This window comes from Solanum verrucosum, unplaced genomic scaffold, assembly GCF_900185275.1.
Source record: "Solanum verrucosum unplaced genomic scaffold, falcon-dt-bn FXZP01000049.1, whole genome shotgun sequence".
Classification (NCBI taxonomy): Eukaryota; Viridiplantae; Streptophyta; class Magnoliopsida; order Solanales; family Solanaceae; genus Solanum; species Solanum verrucosum.
This window is the reverse complement of record NW_026020221.1, coordinates 1,682,231-1,705,769: the sequence shown is the minus strand read 5'-3', so window position 1 is coordinate 1,705,769 and position 23,539 is coordinate 1,682,231. Positions and strand designations below refer to the sequence as shown.

General features: G+C 30.2%; 3 protein-coding genes across 3 annotated transcripts in view; 2 read left to right on the top strand and 1 right to left on the bottom strand.

The window, feature by feature from the left end:
- LOC125831618 (E3 ubiquitin-protein ligase BOI-like) overlaps nucleotides 1-23,539 on the top strand; it is a 236,953-nt gene that overhangs the window by 12,280 nt on the left and 201,134 nt on the right. The window lies entirely within an intron of this gene.
- On the bottom strand, nucleotides 1,118-3,101 carry LOC125831619 (NAC domain-containing protein 71-like). The gene is made up of 4 exons (XM_049510788.1): nucleotides 2,618-3,101; nucleotides 1,861-2,138; nucleotides 1,473-1,778; nucleotides 1,118-1,390 (listed from the first exon to the last, which is right to left on the bottom strand). The coding sequence occupies exons 1-4, from the start codon at nucleotides 2,772-2,774 to the stop codon at nucleotides 1,118-1,120; spliced, it is 1,014 nt and encodes a 337-aa protein (XP_049366745.1). The 5' UTR covers nucleotides 2,775-3,101.
- On the top strand, nucleotides 12,420-14,280 carry LOC125831642 (glycine cleavage system H protein, mitochondrial-like). The gene is made up of 4 exons (XM_049510813.1): nucleotides 12,420-12,661; nucleotides 12,820-12,908; nucleotides 13,741-13,911; nucleotides 13,993-14,280. The coding sequence occupies exons 1-4, from the start codon at nucleotides 12,556-12,558 to the stop codon at nucleotides 14,116-14,118; spliced, it is 492 nt and encodes a 163-aa protein (XP_049366770.1). The 5' UTR covers nucleotides 12,420-12,555; the 3' UTR covers nucleotides 14,119-14,280.

Sequence of the window (23,539 nt, the reverse complement as noted above, 5' to 3'; positions counted from 1 at the left end):
ACAAACGTTTTACTAACTTGCTTTCTTGTATCCTTTGCTTGTGAGTTACTTTTGTGTTCCCTAAAGCAATATCATCTATGTCATTTGCTATAGATTCTTGATCATGATTACTTGGAAGTTGGTACTGTCACAATCGTATCAAGATATAGTCTTTATAATGCAAATAAGTTGAGGAAGTGTATCTTTTAGGAGATCACTTGAGTCTAAACTCTGCCTGTAATAAATCAGCTGATGAATGTTGGCAAAATAATTTAGCCAAGAATGGAAGCAGTTTGCCTGGTACCTGGGGCTTCTCACTAGTAATTTCTCAGTTGAAGTCAAAACAAAGTCCAAATTAGTGACTATACATATTTTGTCTAAATTTGCATCTCATCCATATACCTATGAGTACAAGTGATGCTATCAAGGCCATTATCAAACTACAATTTAGCAAGTTGGGCATATGAATCTCAAGGTGCATTTGGTTAGCTAGTTATCCAGTTATAAGCAGGCAACTCACCCTTTTAGAGCTTCAAACAATGTTTTTTCCCTTAAATCTTGGTCACATATGCTTAAACAGTTCAATAGCTTTGAATAATGCAACCAATAGTTGCTTAAGGGATGAATCAATAGATGCTAGAAAGGAAGTTCTGCTGATGAACATCAGTACTTCCGTAACATGTTTATATAAATATATAAGAGTTGATGGTCAATAACACACCTAAATTTTGTTTCTTGATAACAAATTCATACATGGAATTGATCAGAATGAGAACATTGATACATATCAGGAAGGTAATGGAGGCTTAATTCTATCTAAGAGATTCAGCTACTAACTTTACCATTTTCCTGTGAGATCATTGAAAAACAATCACCACTTGGTATCTCATACTTCAATGACAAAACACCAGCTAGATTTAAACTTATGAAACTAACTCGAAGATGATGTAATAAGATCGAATGACTCTAAGACAGACATTAAAAAGCTGTTGTCTCAGAGAACAACTTTAGATTATTTCAGTAGCACATTTAGTTGCATTTACCTATTCTTAGTAGATTTTTACATCAGACTACTTATATTATCTTCATGTGACCATACACCATTAAAATTTCCCAAAATCCTGTTCCCGAATGTTCATCAGAAGAGATTTGGATTGCCCAATAAGTCGTTCTGGTTATAACCTTTAAATGAAATATCCTCATTGCCATAGAACTCCATGTAGCTTCCATGGACTGAGAAGGGAGATACATTGCCATAGCCACTGAGATCACCAGAAAGTTCAACTTCCCCTCTAAAATTCAGGAAAGATGAACTTGATGTGAAGTCATATTGATCACTTGGCTGCCATGAAGTTGAGTTTGAGAACACATGGGGATAGTTTCCAGATATACTTCTTCCTTGAGGGCATTCCTATATCCAGCCACCAAAATATTAGTATGAAGTTCACAGAAAAAAATGAACCAATGCATAGAAAAAGGAACAACATCAATACCTTTGAAGGATCAAGAACCCTATTCTGAGACATCCAGAGGTTTGCAGAGTCATAGTCCTCTACTTGTGTTGTCTTATAGGGAGAATTAATAGGAGTTGAATAGTTGCTGTTACCGGACACGTATGTAGCTGGAGTTGGCATGTCATCAGAAAGGACAAGGGGTTCATTTAAGGCTACCGTTGAGGTAAAACCTTCGATACTTGAACTGCATTCAGGCTGTTTAAAGACTGTAGCTCCATGAACATCACTCGTCTTCGATGAAATGTTGTCCTTTCTCTTGATGACACGACAAAGAGCAAAAGGACCCTGAAGAAATTTAAATTAGTACTTATATTATGGTCATGATATTTTTTGTTTGTAAAACTTCATGTTGAGATTTGTCAACTACCTGGAAACTATGAGTGCCTTGTGAAACATCATCACAGAGACGATATTCATGCATTACCCAATCAGTTCTATCCCCAAGAGGAGCTCTTCCGCGGTAAAAAACTAGTGTCTTCCTGTATCCTACAACTGCAGGCTTACATACAACTTTCTTGTCTTTCCCTGTGGCTTTCCAGTATCCAGAATTAGTGGCTCGATTTGTTCGCGAGCCATTCGGGTACTTCTTGTCCCGAGAGCAGAAGAAGTACCACTCCATATCACGTTTCGGCAAGAAAGATTTCTCTGCATCTCAAAGACATGATTATTATCAATATCCCAAAATACCAAGTTCAGAATAAGCAAGAAGTATGAATCAGCCGAAACCAGATGCTTTTAGACATGTTTGTCTTTTTCTTTTTGATATGTGGGTAGGGCATGTGTGTGAAAATAGAGATGCCCCACAGAGCACTCCATCTTGTGACAAGACAAAAAGAATAGATAAGCTATAAAGCAACAACTCATTTTCAGTTCAAATTGTCATGAAAACAACAAAAGCACAATTTCTTAGCTTTTTGCTCCAACAACATGAAGACAATGACATGTCCACCATGAAAAGGGCAGCCCGATGCACAAAGCATCTCAGTTTTACACAGGATATGGGGAAGCACCGCACCCCTAGTATGTGAATGTAGACAGTCTACCTAATGCAATCTATGTGAGGTTATTTGTCAATGCTTAGATAAGTTTTTTCAAGAGAAAAAGGGGTGATCAAGAATGTATACCTGGAAGGTCCCATGGGTCAAATTTGTACAAGTTTATTACTGGAATAACTTCCAACTCAATTTCAAGTTCATCAGTTTTCCTTTTCAGGTAATATCCAACCAATTCCTGATCAGTTGGATGGAAACGAAATCCGGGAGGTAATGATATTCCTGCCATATAAGTAAATATTTCCAAGTGCTAACTACACACAAATTACAATATGAAATTTAGCTAAGTGTTCAAATGTACCTATTGAAAATTTGAAATATCCAAAAATAAAAACTTTTGGCTACACTGAATTTTGTAAGTTTACATAAGATGTAATATCCCTGGGACAATTCAATCATCTTCCAGGAAAAAAAAAAGGGTTCAAAACTGCCTTTCAATCCTACAAGGCAAAAAATGTCACTATATGGTTTGTCAAAACATAAAAAAAGGTTTTTTTTTCTAGTAATACCAATCCTAAATAGTTCAGAAGTTGCTAAATTTGAGTGATCACAGTCTAAAAACAGAGGCCAGCTAAAGAGGGATGAGAAGTTTTTGTAGAGTAAAAAGGGAGCAGCATCAATGAGCTTTTATAGGCTATGGAGAAACAAAAAGTTGCAAAAATATTAATATGAAAACCGAAAGATATGTAGCTTGTCTAGGCTTACCCCACCAAAATCAGAACCATATTCACACTAAAACCAGGTACTCCGTGTTTCAGTTTGTTTGTCTTGATTCATACTAAAGTCAAGTTTACTATTTCTGTCTCATTTTATGTGGTACCATTTAACTTGGCATGATTTAAACAATTTTTTTTAAAAAAAAATTGTGTTCTTGAATATTTATGTAATTATAAATCATTTCATTAAGGGTAAAAAAAGAATTTAAAAATTAAATTGTTTCCAATTATAGTAAAATAACATTCTTTTTGAGATGGAATGAAGAGAAAATATATCATATAAAATAAAATAGAGGAAATAATATTTAGTGTGAATTCAAATTAATCGGAACATCAATTTATGCGTAAAAAAGTGAAAGTATACTAAAGTTACGATAATTAGCAGGTATATATGAACCTATATATAATTTAAAAAGTATAATGAATTCAATATTAAACCGGTAAAGCTTAAATCTGAATTAACCTATAAAGTATTCATCCATATACTTTGGTCAAGAGTCTTACCATCCACATCATCATGAGTCGGACAAAACCACTTTTTGGTTGATTTAATGGGGACTCTCATTTTTTCATCCTATGGCCCAGTCTTCGGAAAGAAGTGCTCCTTATGACCTTACACCTTGTTTAGATAGTTGTTAACCGTGGTATTGTATTGTATTATATTGTATAATAATATTAGTTTAAATATAATGTTTGTTTTAATTGTTATTTGAATTTTATTGTATTATATTATTTAAATTTATCGCTAAGTAATAACAAAGATGTGATCGCATTGTTACCTTAATATATTCTTCTCCTTTGTCTTTGCTTATTTTATTATTTACCCTATCTTTTCATAGTAGCTCTACCTTGTACCTTACAATTTGTGATAGGTTTATCATCTAACTTATGAATATATAACGTTATATTATGACAGAAAACGATACAATATATCCAAACATTATATTTATTTAAACAATACATACAATACAGTAGATACATTATTCACATTTTAGTGTAATGACCAAAGTGGAAACACGTCTTCTTGAAGAAACTTACAAACAACTGCCCTGCAACTAATTTCCTCACGTAGCTTATAAAGCCTTTGCAAGCAGCTTACAAGTAGTTTGTTGAAGTAACTTACAAATAATCATGCAAGTAGTAACGGTGGAATATATTATATAATATAATTTCACATTTTATCTTAGAATTATTATCCATATCCGTCAACCAAACGACTCCTATGTGTACATGGGCTGAAAAGGTAGACTAAGGTTTTGATATTAATTATACAAAGTTGAGATGATGTTGCAGTTGCAAGGAAATGATAAAATGTGAAATGAAACTTTAAAAAAGACTAGCTTTGAGTTCTCATAGTAGAAGCGGATTATATTCCCCATAATTAGTATTGATATTAATAAAGGAAGTCTTGACGTAACTTGTAAAGTTGTTGTCGTGTGATTATGAGGTTATAAATTCAAGATGTGAAAAATAACCTCTTGCAAAAATACAAGGTAAGACTATGTATATAGATCATTGTGATCCGACTCTTCTCCAGAACCTACATATAGCGGGAGCTTTAATCTGAAGTCTGAACCATCCTGATGGTTTTTGCTGTGTGTTATTTTAATATGTAACCTTTTATAGTATGGTCCCTACTCTCATTATCCTCAAGAAAGAGTTACAAGATTCTGAGATTAATTAATCATGTGATCTCATAAGATTTACTTGCTTTAATCCTTTTCACACTGACCAAAAAAAAAGAAAGATAGGAGAGACATGTCAGAGATGTTCTCAGCCTGTCTTCTAAAAAAAAGTACAACGTATACTCACATTACGTAATACGCGTTAGTTTCAAATAAATTAAACTCATATTACGCTCCAGTTTGCCATTTCTTCCGTATCATATTATTTGACATATTCGTTAACTTTTTAATTAGAGGTGTATTTTACTAAATATGATCTATCATAATATTTTAAAACTCTAAATTTGGTTACCGTTACTCTATATAGTTATTTAATAAGTATTAAGGATAATAATATGAAAAAAAGTACTATAAAATTCTCTCGATTTGCTAAGATGGATAAAAATTAGACATTTATTTTTGTATAGGGGCTAAGTAAAATGAAAACGGGAGGAGTAATTCACCATTAATTAGAAACCGTTATAGCTCAAGTGAGAGTAAACTCTTCTTTACTTTACATATTATTAGTTCCATAATTTGAAGAAAAGTAATGTACAAGAACTGAGTTTGGCAAGTTAGGAATATTTTCTTGTTATTCGTTTCTGAAAAAGGCACATATATTGGAAATTAAGGCTGCAGCCATGTACGTACACAGAGAATATTAAAGAAGCAGACTTACAACCAAACAAGCCATATGATGATCATACCTTTTTCTTCAACTGATCGAAATTGCATGTCGATCGATGCAAAAAATAAAAGAAAAGTTTCTTTGATATAGACACATAATTATTTGAGGTTTGGTTGAGTGATTGAGCATCTCGAATCTCAATCGGTAGGCTGGGGTTTGAGTCACACACTTTAATTTCTTAATCGTAAATATATTTATAAAAAGAAAAAGAAAGAAGTGTCATAGATATAATTAAGTGATTTTACTTAGGGGTGTTCACGGGTTGGTTTGGATTGGTTATTGGTCAAAATCAAAACCAAACCAACTTAATCGGTTTTAAAATTATCAAAACCAAACCAAACTAAATATAATATACATTTACCGGTTTGGTGGTTATCGGTTTCGGTTTGGTTTGGTTCGGTTATTAACCATACACATAACTAAAAGAAACAATTCATTCAAAATGTGAAAAAAGTGACAACAATCCATTCAAAATAAAAAATAGTTAGAATGACTTAAATTACCGAACTTTCAATCACTGAATTTACTATCAATAAAACTTTAAAATTCATTATATTGACCAAGAAGGAAGAGACAATAACATTTTCAGTCCCACAAAGAATTGTCATAGACACTCATATTACATGAAATCAATAAGATAAATGTTTTCGGCTTGGGCATTCTTGCTTTCAATAAGTAAAGTATAAAGAAATTTTATTGAAAACATATATAAGATCTTTAAAATTGTTTATAAAAACAATATATTAAGTATGTATATTAATAAAATATATGTATATAATTCATCGGTTCGGTTCAGTTATTTCTTCAATTTTTTCGAATAAAATCATAATCAAATCAAATACTACCGATTTTAAAAAATCTAAAACTAAACCCAAATAAAATCGGTTTTATTTTATCAATTTAATTTAGTTTTTCGGTTTGGATCGGTTTTTATCCAAATCGTGAACACCCCTAATTTTACTGTTACAAATTAGAGAAAGATGACTGCTAATTAATTTCAAATAATTAAATGAGTAATGGACGCACCAAGCAAGTTATAATTAAAGTATGTATAAATTGATGCGTTAAATCATAATCATATTTTCAGGATTAATGTCTTCACGGAATTTGCAATAATCAGGAACAGGAAGAACCACGAAACACTATTCAACTAGAAATACGAATAGTTATCCAAATAAATTAAAGGACCCTTTAACTGTATCTAGGATTTCTCGGGTTCATGTGCTTCCTTCTTAGATTATATATAGTAATGTTATATTTTTTTTTATAAAAAAAACATAGATGTATAAATCCATGGTCAATATCACTCAATGCGATGATGATTGGATACATGGCCTTTCTAAGTGAGATTAGAAATTTAATATTATACTCCACATATCTTGTTTGTTTGTTTGTTTTTTTAAAAAAAAATATTAATTGAGTAATTCAATAACACCTTTCTAATTGGTTATTGATATCATTTTCAGCGTTTTAATTAATATAATTTTAAAAAAATTAAGGATTTAATGAGAAAAATCTAAAGATCGAATCGGTCAAATTTATATCTTGAATCCACATTTTCATAATAGCGCATTGCCTTTTAACTATTAAAAGGATAAACAAATGATCGCACTTTTGAAGCAAAACTCTACTCGTTATTAGGGGTGTACATGGCCGGGTTGGTTCGGGTTTTTCAAATATCAAACCAAACCATTTGTGTCGGATTTTTAAATTTATAAACCAAACCAAACCAATAAAACTGGGGTTTTTCAACCTCGGGTTTTTTCGGGTTTTTCGGGTTATTTCGGATTTTTCCGATAAAGTATTCATACAAACATATAATTTACTTATACTTCAAATATTTCTTTAGTTCTACCAAAATACAACTATCTAAGATGTTTCTTAAAAATATAACACAATATGATATGATTAATGACACTAAATTATCCAACAAAAATAATAATAATGAAATCGCGTAAAACAAATATTGCAAATTAACAAGTCATAATGAAAATGATCATAATTTAAAAGTACTAAATCATGCTAAAACTAAGTTTAATAAGTATTAGTTACATGACTAAATATTAAAGGAAATTAAAATTAGATTATGTATTTTAATTGTCTAAACCAATGTAAAATGAAAGAACAAATATTCAATATTATTGTCATTCTTAGTGTTGAATTGATTTTCTTTTTGCATTAGTATTAATTTGATTTTGATTTAAGCTTTATTATAATTATCAACATTTGTGGACTATAATTTTTATTGGTCCATTCATAATTCTAAGTTTCAAACTTGAAATAATATATTAAAAGATAAAAACTATGAAAAAGTATAAGAAATATTTTAAAATTATATCAAAGTAAATATTTTTATGTATAAAATAAAATTTTAAAATTATATATATAATGTCGGGTTGGTTTGGTCTCGGATTGGTTTTTTTTAGTTAAAACCAAACCAACCCAAATATAGTCGGGCTTTTTTTTTCAAAACCAAACCAAGTTAAACCAAACCACTAGTTGGGTTTTTTTTTGGGTTGCGGTTTGATTTGATTTTCGGTTCGATTTTGTACACCCCTACTCGTTATGATTCAATTTTCATGGGGAGATTCAAATTAATGTGATGTACTTAAGCGCGTTTTTTATTTGTCCTCATTAAGTCATCAAATCATGATTATATATATATAATTCTTGACTAGCCTTCTTTATCCTCGATAATTAAGTCATCAAATCATATGATTATACAATTGAACATGCATCTGCCGGATATTTAGGATTTCTGATTAGTCCACCCATTTCATTAGATTAGCCACATGTCACCTCAATTTTTCTTTTTTCTCTTCTTTCTTAATTACTCCTGTTTCCTAGTAATTATTTCATGGCTGAACTTATCAAAATGTTGACAATCTATTGTCCGACTTAAAATATATAATGGTCCCTAGTTATCTAGATATAGTTGTACTTAGTGGTGACAATTGGGCAAGTAAGGCAAATCTTAATCCGTTAAGATTTTGAACGGTAATATTTTGTCCTGTTTACAATTTTTTCAAACGTTTGCCCTATCTTTAGTCTATTTTATTAAGTCATCGTCCTGTTCTGTCCTGTTTATGCACTTTTTAATTTTATTCTTCTCTAGTATTTTTAATTAGACTCGAAGTGGCAGTGAATGGTGAAATAATTAGTTGGAGGTTGTGGTTGGGTTGTTGTAACCTTTTTCCAAGTTATAGTACTTTTGTGATAGTTTATTCAATATTACCAGAATTTATTATATATATTTTTTTTAAAAAGCTTTTATCAATAGTACCTATTAGACGTGTTTTTTTTTATATAAGAAACCGTAGAATAATATGTTCAATTTTAACAAAACCGTAGAATAATATGTTCGAGATCTCACTCTGTGCTGTAAAAATGTGACTTTTGAACAAATCATCATAGAGTTTCCTAGAAAATAACTATTTGAAATATGAAATAATTAATTGCTTAGGTGTCAAATCAAGCTTGGAATATGTAAACTAATACTCCAGATTCATCTTAGAAAGACAAATTTTAAATATAAACCAAATGTTAAATTCTTAGTCAATAGTTTGTCTTCTTATTATACTAATTTTCATTTGTAACAACATTGATTAAATGAATCTATAAATTAAACTATTTAGTGAATAAAAATTATAAAAATTCAAGATCGCGTAATAAATATAGGATGTTCAACCTCTTTTTTGTTTACAAAATATTTCTTTTCCCATCGTCGAAGACATAAAAGGAACACCGAACACGTAAGAGACTAATCTGCTAAATTTACCCGTGGAACAATCGTGACTATATTAACACCTAATTGCCGCTATCTAAATGTGTATATGTTATGTATATTATAAGTATATATATGTATATTAATATAAAGTATACAATATCTATACATTGTATACATATATATTTTGTAAACTAGATGGCCGTGAACTATAATTTTCTCTTAAATCTTCCCTGCCTTGCCCCGTTAAGAATTTGTCTTGCTCCACTCTGATTCAATTGTCATCCCTGTTGTTCAAACAGCCACATCATATATATTCTCCAACACTCAATTTTGTACTAAATTATTTTGAAAAAGTATATATATCGTCAAATTCTGATTTTATGCGTATATATATTAAAATGGTGATTAAAGAAAGTGATAACGATAAAGATGTGAGAGATCGTTTAAAAGGTGTAATTTTTGTATAAATTTTTTGTGAGTGTCGCGGGAGTGAGAAATAGTGGTGAAGTAACCTGATCTTCAAGTAGTACATTTCGACCATTTCTCATAATTGAAAGGAAAACTGGCCCTTTTTCCTTGTAAAAAGTGTTAGTATTTTGGGAAAATTACGCGGTTAAGCAAATTTATACTACTTAATTACTCATCATAGATATAGTTTGCTATAATTACCACTCACGACTAACATTATACATTAATTACGCGAGCTGACTTCGAGTTTGTTTAATTAGCCACGTTTGTATATGTATAATTCGTCAGAATATATAAATACATTTGTATAATATACAATTATCTAACCTATATACATATACAATTCACCTCTCTCCCACTCTCTGCCCTCTCTCACTCGCCTCTCTCCTCCCTCTCCCAATCTCGCTTGCCCTATATACAAATGCATATGTATAATATACAATTATCTAACCTATATACATATACAATTCACCTATCTCCCACTCTCTGCCCTCTCTCGCTCACCTCTCTCCTCCCTCTCCCAATCTCGCTCACCCTTCTCCTCCCTCTCCCAATCTCGCTTGCCATATATACAAATACATATGTATAATATACAATTATCTAACCTATATACATATACAATTCACCTTTCTCCCACTCTTTGCCCCCTCTCTCTCACCTCTCTCCTCTCTCTCCCAGTCTCGCTCGCCTCTCTCCTTCATATAACATGTACCTACGAATTGTAATTATCAAACTATAGCTATGGAGAGTAATTAGACTATTTTTGAGTGGCTATATGTGAAAGTTCCCCTAGTATTTTAGTTGAGGATAAATTACATAAATACACATACCTCACTATTTTATTATAATTTCTTAAATTTTCTATCATTTAAAAAAAATTACAAAAATTCTCTCTCGAATACATCTCTATCCTCTCAGATACATCCATATCCTCTCTCGGGTACATCTCCTTTCTCAGATACATCTCTATCCCCTCTCATTAAGTAATATATCATTCGTAATATGTGAGTTATGTATCCGCAGGTTTTCTTGATGTATCCAAGATCTTATAAATTTAAGAAATTTTTTAAATTTGGCAAAGAATAAGGTTATGGTGTAATTAGCTCTTAACACAGATTTATATATTTTTTACTTTAGTTACTGGATGGTAATGTAAAATCAAAGATTCATTCTCCCGAATTAATCAGGTTCATTCTCTGAAAATTAAAGTTTGTCAAGATTTATTCTCCTGAATTAACTAGGTTCGTTCTATGAAATTAAAGTTAGTCAAAGTACATTCCCCCAAATTAAAAAAACCTTTACTATTCGGACATTGTCATCTACCTTTGTATACTTGTTTTGATTTCTCTTGTCAATATAGATAAATTTCTTTCTTTTTCTCTGTTTGTTCTTTAGACAATTGGTTTGTGCGAACAAAAAACTTTCAGTCATTAGAGTATGTATTTGTAAGTGACTTTATGGAGTCATTTACGTGAGTGTAAAAGTGTGGTCTCCTTTAGTGAAAAATTTGTGTCATTTTTCTAAACACCTATGAGATCCAAGATGTGTATGACAATCAAAGTAATTTGATAGTGTTTCAGAGTTTGTTTGTGTAAAATTAAGGATGATTGTATATGTTATAGGGATCTCAATGTATATCCTTTTAGTTCAAGAGTACAATTTGTGTGTATTTAGTTTTGTGTTGCCTCATTCACTATGTGTCAATGAAAATAAATAAAATTGATATATGTTCCTTACTTTTTCCCAGAGATTATTCCTAATTTTTTTTTGTCTTTGTATTTGTGGTGAATTGTTGGTATTTTGAGTAGTAATGCAAAGTCAAAGATTTATTCTCTGATCAAATTAATCATGTTCGGTCTTTGAAAATTAAAGTTAGTCAATGTTTATATCCTCCAAATCAGATAGATTCATTTGTTGGAATTAAAGTTAATCAAGGTACATTTCGTCAAATTAAAAGACTTTTACCATCCAAACTTTATTATTCGCCTACATATATACAGGTTCAGATTTCACTTGTCAAAATAGAGAAATTCCTCTATTATTTTTTCAAAGTTCTTCTTCTTCTTTATTTTTCTGACCAATCGATTTGTGAGAACTTCAAACTTCCAATCATAAGTGAATACATTTGAAAGTAATTGTATAACCTTAGAGAGCGATACAACGATTTAGATCTTTATCAAGACAAAATTGTTTAGAAGACAATGGCTTATTACGATCTGTATTTTTGATTATATGTAAACTATTTTAATTTTCAATCTTCTAGTAATTTTCTAATAAAAAGTCCACATACATATAAAAAAAAGTTCAGCCAATAAGTACAAATCTAGCCACTTTTATAACAACAAGAATAGATCTTCACTTATTAATGGATTTTAAATTTGAATTACAAAATTGAAGTCAAAATGTGGACCTCTTTTAAGCATACTTTTAAGTAGAATTAGGGCTCCTTATAGTTCGATTTGGATCAATTTTTAATTAAAAGTAAAATTAAATTAATTTAATCAACTTTTAAAATTTAACCAAATAACATAAATTTCATGGATTTGATTACTATCAAGTTTGCTCAATTTTTTAATCTAGGTAATGATAAATTGGTAATGGTAAATAAAGTGATATAAAGCACTTGGTGAGAGAGCTGAGTTCTTAGGATGAGGCTTGTATTTTCCACCGTTCATCCAAGATAAAGCAACTACTATAATACTTCTTTCTTATTCTTCAATTCTTAACTTGTGAAGATAGAAAAAATTATGGCTCTGAGAATGTGGGCTTCTTCAACAGCCAACGCACTAAGAATCTCCACAACCAACAACATAATTGCCCCTTCCTTTTCTATCTCTAGATGTTTTTCAACCGGTAATCCATTTTTCTCTAAATTCTCATTTGCAGAGTTTTTTTTGCTTTTTTGTTTTCAAAATTGGGGAAATGTCAACCAATTGAGCTATTGAGATTCCTAATTTGCGATTTTCTTCTTCACCTTTATTAATTACTTCATATATATGTTGTGTTTACAGTAATTGATGGGCTGAAGTATGCATCTTCACATGAATGGGTGAAGCATGAGGGTTCAGTGGCCACAGTTGGCATCACTGATCATGCTCAGGTGAGTCTTCTGCTTATATTCCATTTTGGATTTAGCTTATATACACTGATGTGAAAAAAATATTTGTACTTCTGTTAGTATATTTTAGTTGACCTAAGACTGTAAAAGTTCCTTTATATTGTTGGTGTATCTAAGTTTTGTTTCAATTTGTTTGTCTGGTTTTGATTTGCCATGGAGATTAAGAAAGTAAAGAAACTTTTGAATTTTGTGGTATTAAACTAAAGATAGGGTAGAATGTACTGAAATGTTGTTTTATCTTGTAGTCTTGAACATGTTGAGGAAAGTTGAAATTAAAGAGTTGTCAAAAAGGGAAAGAGACATTCATTTTTTAAATTGGGGGGGGGTGGGGGGGATTTATTTTCTCCAATGAAATACTGTTAAAATGATATCATTGTTTATTTCTATTGGTGATCTCCCAAGGATAAAAGCTATACGACCCGTTTGTCTCTCAGTCGAAACATTTCTAACGAACTTTCCAATGAAAATTTTATATACGACCCGTGTTTAGATAACACAATTGGAAACGTCGATTGAAAATTTGCATCTTTTTAGAAGTGCTCTAGGAGAGTGTGAATGCTAATCTGAATAAATCAACTATTGAATTATACATGTATGGTATAATGGCAATAAAAGCTATGTTACTTATGCTTGCCCATGAATTTATACAAGAAAAATGTGACGAACTTTGGGTATTTGTGATGCACTTTTAAAAAAAAATGAATGTTGGATTTCGTATACCAGAAACAAATTCCTGTATAATGTGTATACAAAACAGATCAGTAAAGACATGCGGATAGTCTATGATTTTCGAACATTTGAATGTTTACTACAGGACCATCTTGGAGAAGTTGTGTTTGTGGATTTGCCAGATGTTGGTGGTTCTGTTTCCCAAGGAAGCAGCTTTGGAGCTGTTGAAAGTGTCAAAGCCACCAGTGACATTAATTGTCCTATCTCTGGCGAGATTGTTGAGGTCAACACAAAGCTTTCTGAAACGCCCGGCTTGGTAAGAAATGTCATTAGTTGATAGAGTTCAATTGTTATTTTCATTTTCTAGCTGGTTGAATGTCATTTTTGTACTATCAAGATAAATTCGAGCCCATATGGAGATGGATGGATGATTAAAGTGAAGCCAAGCAGCCCATCAGAATTAGAATCTTTGATGGGATCGAAAGAGTACACAAAATTCTGTGAAGAAGAGGATAGTCATTAACACATGAATTAAGGTGATGCTTAATTCATCTTGGACTAACTCGTCATGTGCTTAAAGTTGATATTGCTATAAAATTTCCCAGTCAATGTATAAAATTGTTCAAGCATTATCGGCATCTTTGCCTATGCAGTTTTATAATTCAATCTTCCGTTATTAAGACCATCTTTGTCCTCTTAATTTCATCTTCCAATTCTTTCTTAGACAATTATGTATCGATCTTCACTGAAAATACATGTGAAGCATTCAAGATAATTGTGGGAGAAACTACAATATCATTGCTTCATATAAAAATAAAAGACCATTAGAATGGTTAAATTATTCATTTAGTTATGTAAATGATCGATCTGTAGTGACTTTCAAGTGCCAAGAATCAATAGTCTTCACACATTTTCTGCAGACAGCTTCCTAATTCTTGCTAGGCAATTGTCAGTATGCCTAATCGTTGGAAACTATTGCACCTTGCTCTCTGTGTTAAGCTGCTCAAGCCTACATGTCAAAACTCTGACTATGTCTCATTTATCATCTCATGAACACTTTGTTGATCTCAGTTTCAAATGATTAAACATGCATGAGTCCTTGACAAGCTCTTTTTCATCCTATCATTAATCGATCACTATTATTTCTGGATGAAGTAAAACTTGCAACATTATCTGCATTAGTATACGCGGATGTTTGAAAAATACAAATACACATTTACCTGTAGTTGATGAGAAAATAATGGAGGAGAACTGAAATTTCAAGTCTGCACCCGGACAAAACCTGTGTCCATCTCCAAAAGGAAGATACTGCCCAGGCTTGGTTTCATTTGTCTGATCTCATTGAGGGTTAGCGTTGTTTGAGATGACGATCTTCTCTTTACAAAATCCTCTTGTTCCTCCGGTAAGAAATATATCCTCTCTAGTCAAATTTGATTAAATGAGTTTGAATATGAATAGAAAACAATCTACTCGAAGCAATGCAGAAAAACTTTACCATGCTAAACTCTTATCGGAAAATAGAGTATTATTACTTCGACAATTCAAAAAAGGTCTCAATTGTAGCATACTAACACATTACACATATATAAATATATATTCAACAGAAAGTACAAACAACTCCTTTTGTTAATCAATTACATTTAAAATACATTTCAATCAAAATAGAGCGGTCAAAGTTTCAATAGTGTATAATCAAAATAGAGCCGTCAAAGTTTCAATAGTGTATACTAATACAAGGTTGCATATTTGATAGTATTTTAATAATAAATATATGTTATTTATGTATCTATATACTTTGGTATGTTATTTTTTAAATATCAAATACCATAACAAATACCAAAAAAATTTAAAATATATATCATATGCCATAGTACCATACCAAAACTATGGTATAAAAATTATGTTATAGTATGGTAATTCAGTATATACCATACCGTGCCATCCCTAAGTACCACAATGTAATAATTAACTCTAACTATTAGACAATTCTCAAAGAAGATAAACTCTCTTCTTTTACGATTCACACTTCCTCACCAATTAAATACAATAACGATTACCTACCACTAAGTATCTATTTTTTTTTTCTTACTAAGTATCTATTCTATTATCGACTCTATATCCTAAGAATACTCTTTAAACACTGGTTAATATATATATAGATTGTCTTTTTACTTCAGAACCCTGCTATGTTACTAGTTGTACTCTTTTCTCTTGCTTGGCATCAAAGACTTCTCCCTTCACTACATGGCTTAGGACTCCTAGTCCTTAAGGGACACGATTGTCAAAAAAAAGGTTGAAAACAAGTTTGTTCATTTTAAGTATTTCCATCATGATCCATGTGGCATGTATCAGTTGTATTGGTGATTCTGGTCGATCTTCACAGTTTTAACAATGTTTGTCATTATCAAAGTAATCAGAATAGGGCTCTGGACTTAAAACCACCTGCTTTTAGAAGTCTGGAATGTGGCGCCTAAACTAGTCGGACTTGCTTGAATCGATAGGCTTAACAGGCTACTCTGTCTATTCAAAATAAATCCACACACCCCACTCGTAGTTGGAGATGGGGCTCTCCGGCCATTCACTGACATTTAGTTTCCATATGAACAATAGCCCATAGATAATTATGGACATCCACGATCCTATGTATCTGCTCAAATTTTAACGGAAGAAATGAGGTTGGGGATAAAAACCAATGATAACCATATGAATTTCCCCTGGAAAATTCACGTGGTTGTCGCAAGCCTCTATCCCGGCTTCATTCCTTCTATTATAATTTGAGTCAGGTACACGGGGTCTTGAATAATGTTCATTAATATTTCTTGGTTGTTGTAAATATGGAAATTAAACATCGTAAATGGCCACAAAGCCCTATTCCCAACTACAATTGAGGTGTTTGATTAACAATATTGGGAATGGTGCTATTGAATATTATGGTTGAGGCATTGGAGGTGGTGATGGTGGAGCAGGATGAGATTGAATGTCGACAATGGCGCGATGGTAGATGATGAGGCATGATTTGCAAGTAGAAATGAAGTTGATGGGAGATAGATATGAGTCTCTATTTATAGTTATTATAACTCGTATACTTGGGATTCTGTTTAATTTTTTTTCAAATTGTGTTAGTAGGATTGGTCAAGATATTTTATTATTGGTCAACATCTTTATTATTGGTCAACTTTACAATAATGAGGCTCCTTAAATTTGTCAATATATTCCATTTATATATTCAAATTATATTTCAATTGAATATCTTTTCTTAATAAAGTGTTTAAATTAGATATTTTTCGTTCAAATATTGATTTTTTTTGCGTGTATGTGTATTCCTCCGTCTATTAAGTAATTAAATTAACCATATCAAATATGTCATCTCTTATAATTATACAAATTCACCTCATTAAGCATTTTCCACCTTCTTTTCCAAATAATTTAAAAGCAATATTTTACTAATATGCTAAATTTAGAAACAGATCAGTCAAAGATTACAGTGATCTTGAATTAGGAAAAAAAAAGGGATAAGTGCAATTACTCAGCAATAACTCTTTTGTATATTTAGTTTACAAATATTTCTTGTAACTTCTTATGCCAAATTTGAAAACAGACCAGTCAAAGATTTTAGTGATCTTGAATTAGAAAAAAAGAGAGGCTAAGACCATCTCCAACCTCACTATATTTTACTCTTCATTCTCTATATTTGGAGAGTAAAATAGAGAATTGGATCTTCAACCATACTCTAGAAAGCTCTCTATTCTCTATTTCACTTTTTTCATTATTTTAATATTATTTCTATTGTTTTGTAATTAACATATTATTTTCTTATACTGCTATTAATTAAATTTCTAATATTTGTAATTTTTTTTAAATGTAATACAATATTTTTAAAAATATATTATTTAATATACCCGTTTGGCCATGCGATATGGTATCATGATATGAAATCATGATATGGTATCATGATATGGAATCATGAGATGAAATTGAAGGTTTGTTTGGACATGCGATATGAAATTTTTGTGTTGTATATTTTCTCATAAACATAAACATCCCATAAGTTGTAAAACTATTAAAATAGCCCCAATTGTTTATTCAATCTTATCAAATAAACAAAAATTATAAAATCGCATAATAAATTATTACAAAGTTATTTGTTCTTCAGTTAAATAATTGTTTCATCTAACTTTAATTTAATTAAAAAAATTGAACATAAATTGTACTTGATATGTTCATATCTCTCAACTACTCTTACAAATAACCTATAAAGTAGAAAAAAAACATACATTAGTGAGTAAATATTAACTTAGAAGTTAAATGCACTAAGATAAAAATTAACAAACATCACTAACTTCTAACTATTTACAAGAAAAATCAATAGTTAAATATTATTGAATAACGAAATTTTAAAAAGTTACTACAAGTTTGAGTCAAAAAACACTTCTAATAAAATTTAATCAAAAAAATTATAACTAGTCCACTTGACTAAATATTAATAACTAATTGATCAAATTTTCCTAAGTCCTCAATCAATTGGACTTGATATCCTTCAGTCATGTGAACGAACATTTTGCAAATACTAAGATTAAGAAAGTGCGGCACCGCCAATGAAAATTGTCTTTTATCAATATTATGCTTAGTCATAAGATTAAGACCTTTTTTTTTATTATGAAAAATCAAAAAAGTATTACTCCCTTTGTTCTCATTTATATTCACCAAATGAATTTCTACTTTATCATTTATATTGACCAAATTTAAAGTGATAATAAATCTTATATTGGTGAGAATAATAAATTTTAAAAAGTAATGATGTGATTATAAATTTTATTTACATATGAAACAAATGGTTAGTAGATATAAATGTGGGGTTGTTTTAACAAAATATAAACTCATGGATCAATTATTGTATTAAAATATCTCAAATCATGATATGAAATCGCATGGTGATTCCATATCATGGTTTTTGGAGAATATGATATCACCTCTCATGATATGAAATCATGAGATGAAATCAGCGTAAAATCGCATGTCCAAACGCTGATTTCATCTCACGACACCATATCGTGATATGATATCGCATGGCCAAATGCCTGCTTAATATATACTACTTTCATTTCGAATTAGCAATATTTCAAATATTTTATTTTCAATTTTCGTCACTTTAAGTGATAATTTGATATTATTATTAATTTTTACTATGAAGAATACAAAAAATTTAAATGATAAGATGAATTTAACACCCAGTAACTAGAAAGAACTAGAAAGAAGTTAAAAAGTGGAAATAGTCATTTTTGGAAAGAAAATAAAAATTTAGAAAATTTGTTAAGTATGTTAAGTTGGATTTTTGGTCAACTTCAAACGACCATAACTCCTAGCTCAGGATGAATTAGGTGTGTTTTTAGATATAGTAGGAAATATCTTGAAATAATCTTTCCAACGCCGTCGAGTTTGCGCGATTCTGAGTTCGTATGAGTGAGATATGACCATTTGAAGTTAGGTTGTTCAAATAAAGAAAGTCTAAAACCGAATTTTGGAAGGATATTTTAGTCTTTTCCTTACCCAATTATTTTAATCCATTTTTAGGAGTTTAATTGGGCTCAAATCAGAATTTGGTCAGTTTAGAAAATTGAAAATCTACGCTAGGACTTGGAGAAAGGAGAAAAAAGGAGAAAGAAGGAGAAAAGGCAAGATGTTCAAGTTTGATTGTGGATTTCGACAAGGATTCAATCCAACGAGGTATGTGAGATCACATAGCGTTGGGTTAGTTCACCCACCGCCAAACATGTTTAATTCAGCGTGATTTTTGTCCAAAAAGATTGAGAATTTGATGTTCTTGAGTTGTGTTCTTGAATTGTTTTCATTCTTGAACTTATATGGGATTGATGGGTTTTCTTGAGATGTAGTAGCGATGTTAAAAGTTGTTTCGAGTTAGATTCTAGTGTACATGTTTTGGGTATTTGAATCTAAGAAGATATTGAGAAAAGAAATTGGGTTTAATCGAATTAAGGTCTGAAATTGAGAAGAAAAATTCGTCAGATTCACCTGGGAAGGGTCTGGAGCGGCGCGCCCTATCTGCACCAGAGAGGCTGAGGCGGCGCGCCTGCAGTGCGCCAGAAACGAGCCCCAGTAACTTAGGGGCTGGCGCGGCGCGCCCCATCTGCACCAGAGAGGCTGAGGTTGCGCGCCTGCAGTGCACCAGAAACAAGCCCAGTAACTTAGGGGATGGCGCGGCGCGCCAGGGACGCGCCGGGGTTGTCTGCCCCCACCCGTTTTTCGTTGTCTAGCCCGTTTAAGTCCTTCTAAAGTGTACTAACACTTCCTATTGATTCTAACTACTCTAAATGATTTTTAAACATCTAGAAATCATCCAGAAACATGAATCATAACCTTGAATCCATAAATTCAAATTCAAGGAAAGTTAAAAGCCAAATCTAGAAAGTTCTTAGAGTCCTTTCAAAAAGTCTTTTGCAAATGCTTTTACCTTTGTTTTAAAACTTAAAGTTCAAGTTGAGTAAAGAGTACAGAATGAAGTTCATTTCTTCAAAGAGTATATGGGGACTATGTAATCCCAAAGAGTTTAAAATATTTTCACATTTAAACAAGAAAAGGAAACCTTGATTTCCAAAAAGCCTTTGAGCTAGTTTTCAGAAAGAAAAAAAAGTAAACGCTTTCACAATTAAGCAAGAGGGGAAACTTTGATTTCCAAGATAGCATTTGAGCTAAATTTTTGAGCAATTATCTCAAATCACAAAAAGAAGTATGTTTTTAAACATAAGAGCTAGTATCAAATTTTGGGAGTAGTCACTACAAGAAAATGCACTTAACACTACAAAACACATTGTAGCTAAATATGAAATTTTCCATAGCTAAACACTTTAGCCCTAAAAAAAAATTGTATCATCCGTAGCAAGATGTAGGGTGGCTAAAAGTTTGCTACAAACTTTACATGGTCTGTGGCTAAGGACTAATACTTATAGCGACAAAAAAAATTATGTTATAGCTATGATAGTAAAAAATCTTACTACGAAATATATACTTGTAGCAAATAATTTTACACTTTTGCCACAACAAATTAGATCTATAGCAATTTTTATATTGTAGACACAATGCATTCTATTATAGCAAATGACTTAATTTATTTGCTTTGAAACTTTAAAATTTGTGGCTATTTTATATCTTTAATCTTGTGGCAATAGTACTTGTATTTAGCTACAAATTAGAAAATCTATAGCTATAAAATTAAAGTATTTGCTACAAATATTTTTCACGAAGCTAAGAATTTAATTTTTTTGTCATGCCATACATAAATTATAGCTAATATTTTAAATTTGCTGTGAAAAATGAAAATGTATTGCCCTATTTTTTTATGAATACATATAGATTTAGCCATAACTATAAATATTCATTGTTACAAATTGAAGAATACTGTCATAAGCATTATTAATCACAAGAATTTTTATAATTTAGCTAAAAAAAATAGATTTCAACAATTTAAATACTATGAATGAAAGGATGTTGGTCAAAAAAGTTACATAATGTAACCACAAATACATTTTTGAGATTCCAAAATAATTCTCAAGTACATATAATTTCATTCTATAATTTTGAGAATAGTCACAATATACAATTCTTGTAAGACACCATCTTGTTTGAATCCAAGGAAGCATATAGTCTTCCCCTATCTCTCTTTCCACAATCTTCAAATTGTATGCATCTTAGTTGTTCAACATCGATCCCAATGTATCATTTATATGCTCTTGTTCCATAAATATACCTATCAATAATGGCAAAGTAACTTAGCACCAAGAAAATAATGATTTGAAATTGCAAAGAGGAAAAAAAATATCTTGAGGATAATCTTTTTACAAAAAAGTTTAGCAAATAAAAACCAAAAACTAATACAAAGAAAACCAAGAAGTAAACAAACTTGTAACTTTTAAACTTCTTAAAATATGTAGATATAGATCTCAAAATTTAGTATCAATTATAAAATTCATACCTAGTCAGAAAATTACCTTATATTTATTAAAATATACAATCTAATACGATATTTATCAATTCAAATCATGACAACAATCTCTTGCAAAATACAAAATATAATTGTGTATGATAAATTATTTGTGGTTCAATCTTTGCTTAAACCTATACATAATAGAAAATTTAGAACATACAATTGAATAAATCAAAACAACTCGTATTGTAAAAACTTATCTCATCTGCTTGGAGAATGCTATGTAATACCTACAAAAGAGAAATTAGCAAAACATAAAAAAAAAATTGATCAAAAAACTGAGATAAGAAAGGGTGAGGGGAGGGGGCGAACAAGAACTATATGGGAAGAGGGGAAAGGAAGTCTAGGTATTTGTTAATTAAATTTTAAAATTTGGGGGGGGGGGGGGGGGGTTTGATCTTTTGCAATTTTAAATTTTTGGAGGGAAGGGGAAGGGACTGCTGGGAGAGATTTTTGGGGGTAGATTTTTTCTTTACTTAGTTATTATTTCTTATTGTATATGTATAATTTTTGCTTTTTTTATTTTACAAATTCTATTACAATTACAAAATTAACAAATACAATTTATTTTATATATATATATATATAACAACAAAAATTATTTCATGAAAATAACAATAAATAATAATAATAATAATAATAATAATAATAATAATAATAACAACAACAACACTAGTAATAACAAATTTATACTTTGCTTTTAGTCAATGGAAAAAATCAATTATTTATATGAAATAAATATTATTCTAAAATATATTTTCTTTGGTCTTTTATTAATTATTTAATTTTGTCATCTATTCTCCTTTTCAAAATAAATTATTAAATTATACTTCATATGTCTCATATTAGTTGTCCAATAAGAACAATAATAATATCTTTAGTGAAATCTAATAAGTAAATTCTAAGAAAAATAGCGTGTACCAAGACTTTACCACTATCTCGTGAAGGTAGAGAGCTGTTTCAGAGAGACCATTAACTCAGATTAGTTGTACACATTAATAAAAATAGTTGTCCGACATTAATTGTCAATTTATGAAATCAAGATATAATTAATTACAATTTCTCAATTTTCTTACATTTTATTATTTTTAAAAGTGTAAGCAAGTTTGTAAAGTTTCAGATAAAAAAAAATTATTGGGTAAAGTAGTAAAATTATCCTTCTTATTATTTATTATTGTTATTTTTATCCTTTTTATTTATGATTTTTTTAAGATCGTGTCTAGGAAAAAATAAACAACTAATATGGAACAGAGAAAATAGTGTTTATTCAAATTTATGATCATTCTTAATTCTCAATTACTGTTTTTAGTTTGCTTTAAAAATATAAAAAATTATATGGATTCAGAATAATTTTCTCTATATCTGAGAGAGGGATAAATTTGTGTACACTTTAGTATCTCCAGATCTCATATACTGTAGAAAGTTTTGCTTATACTCTACTTTCTTAAAATTTGATATTATAGTACTATAGTGAGTATTTTATTATTGTTATATATTGTATAAAAATTTAAAATGATATACTCATAAGAATGTCAAGTTAAAAATATAATATTTTAAAATAAAATAAAATTGTTAATATCAGAAAATATGTTTAAGCTATTTAATAGAATTGGATGGCAATTGTTAATTGCCATACAATTCAAATTTGAAAATTATTTTAAAATAGAATTATCAAAAGAAAAAAAGAAACTCAATTCAATTTTCTTATACATGTGAAGTCAAATTCAAGTTAAATTGTTCAACTAATAGTGAAACTATACTTCCACAACATTTGGTTCTTTCAGTTTGAATTCTATTATTATATAAGAGGGAGTTTATGATGGGACATTGTGATGTCCAATCATAAACTCCCTATATATAATATATAATATATAATATAATAAATCATTTTTTCTACTATATAATATATATAATATATTTTTATTTTTCTACTATATAATAAAAG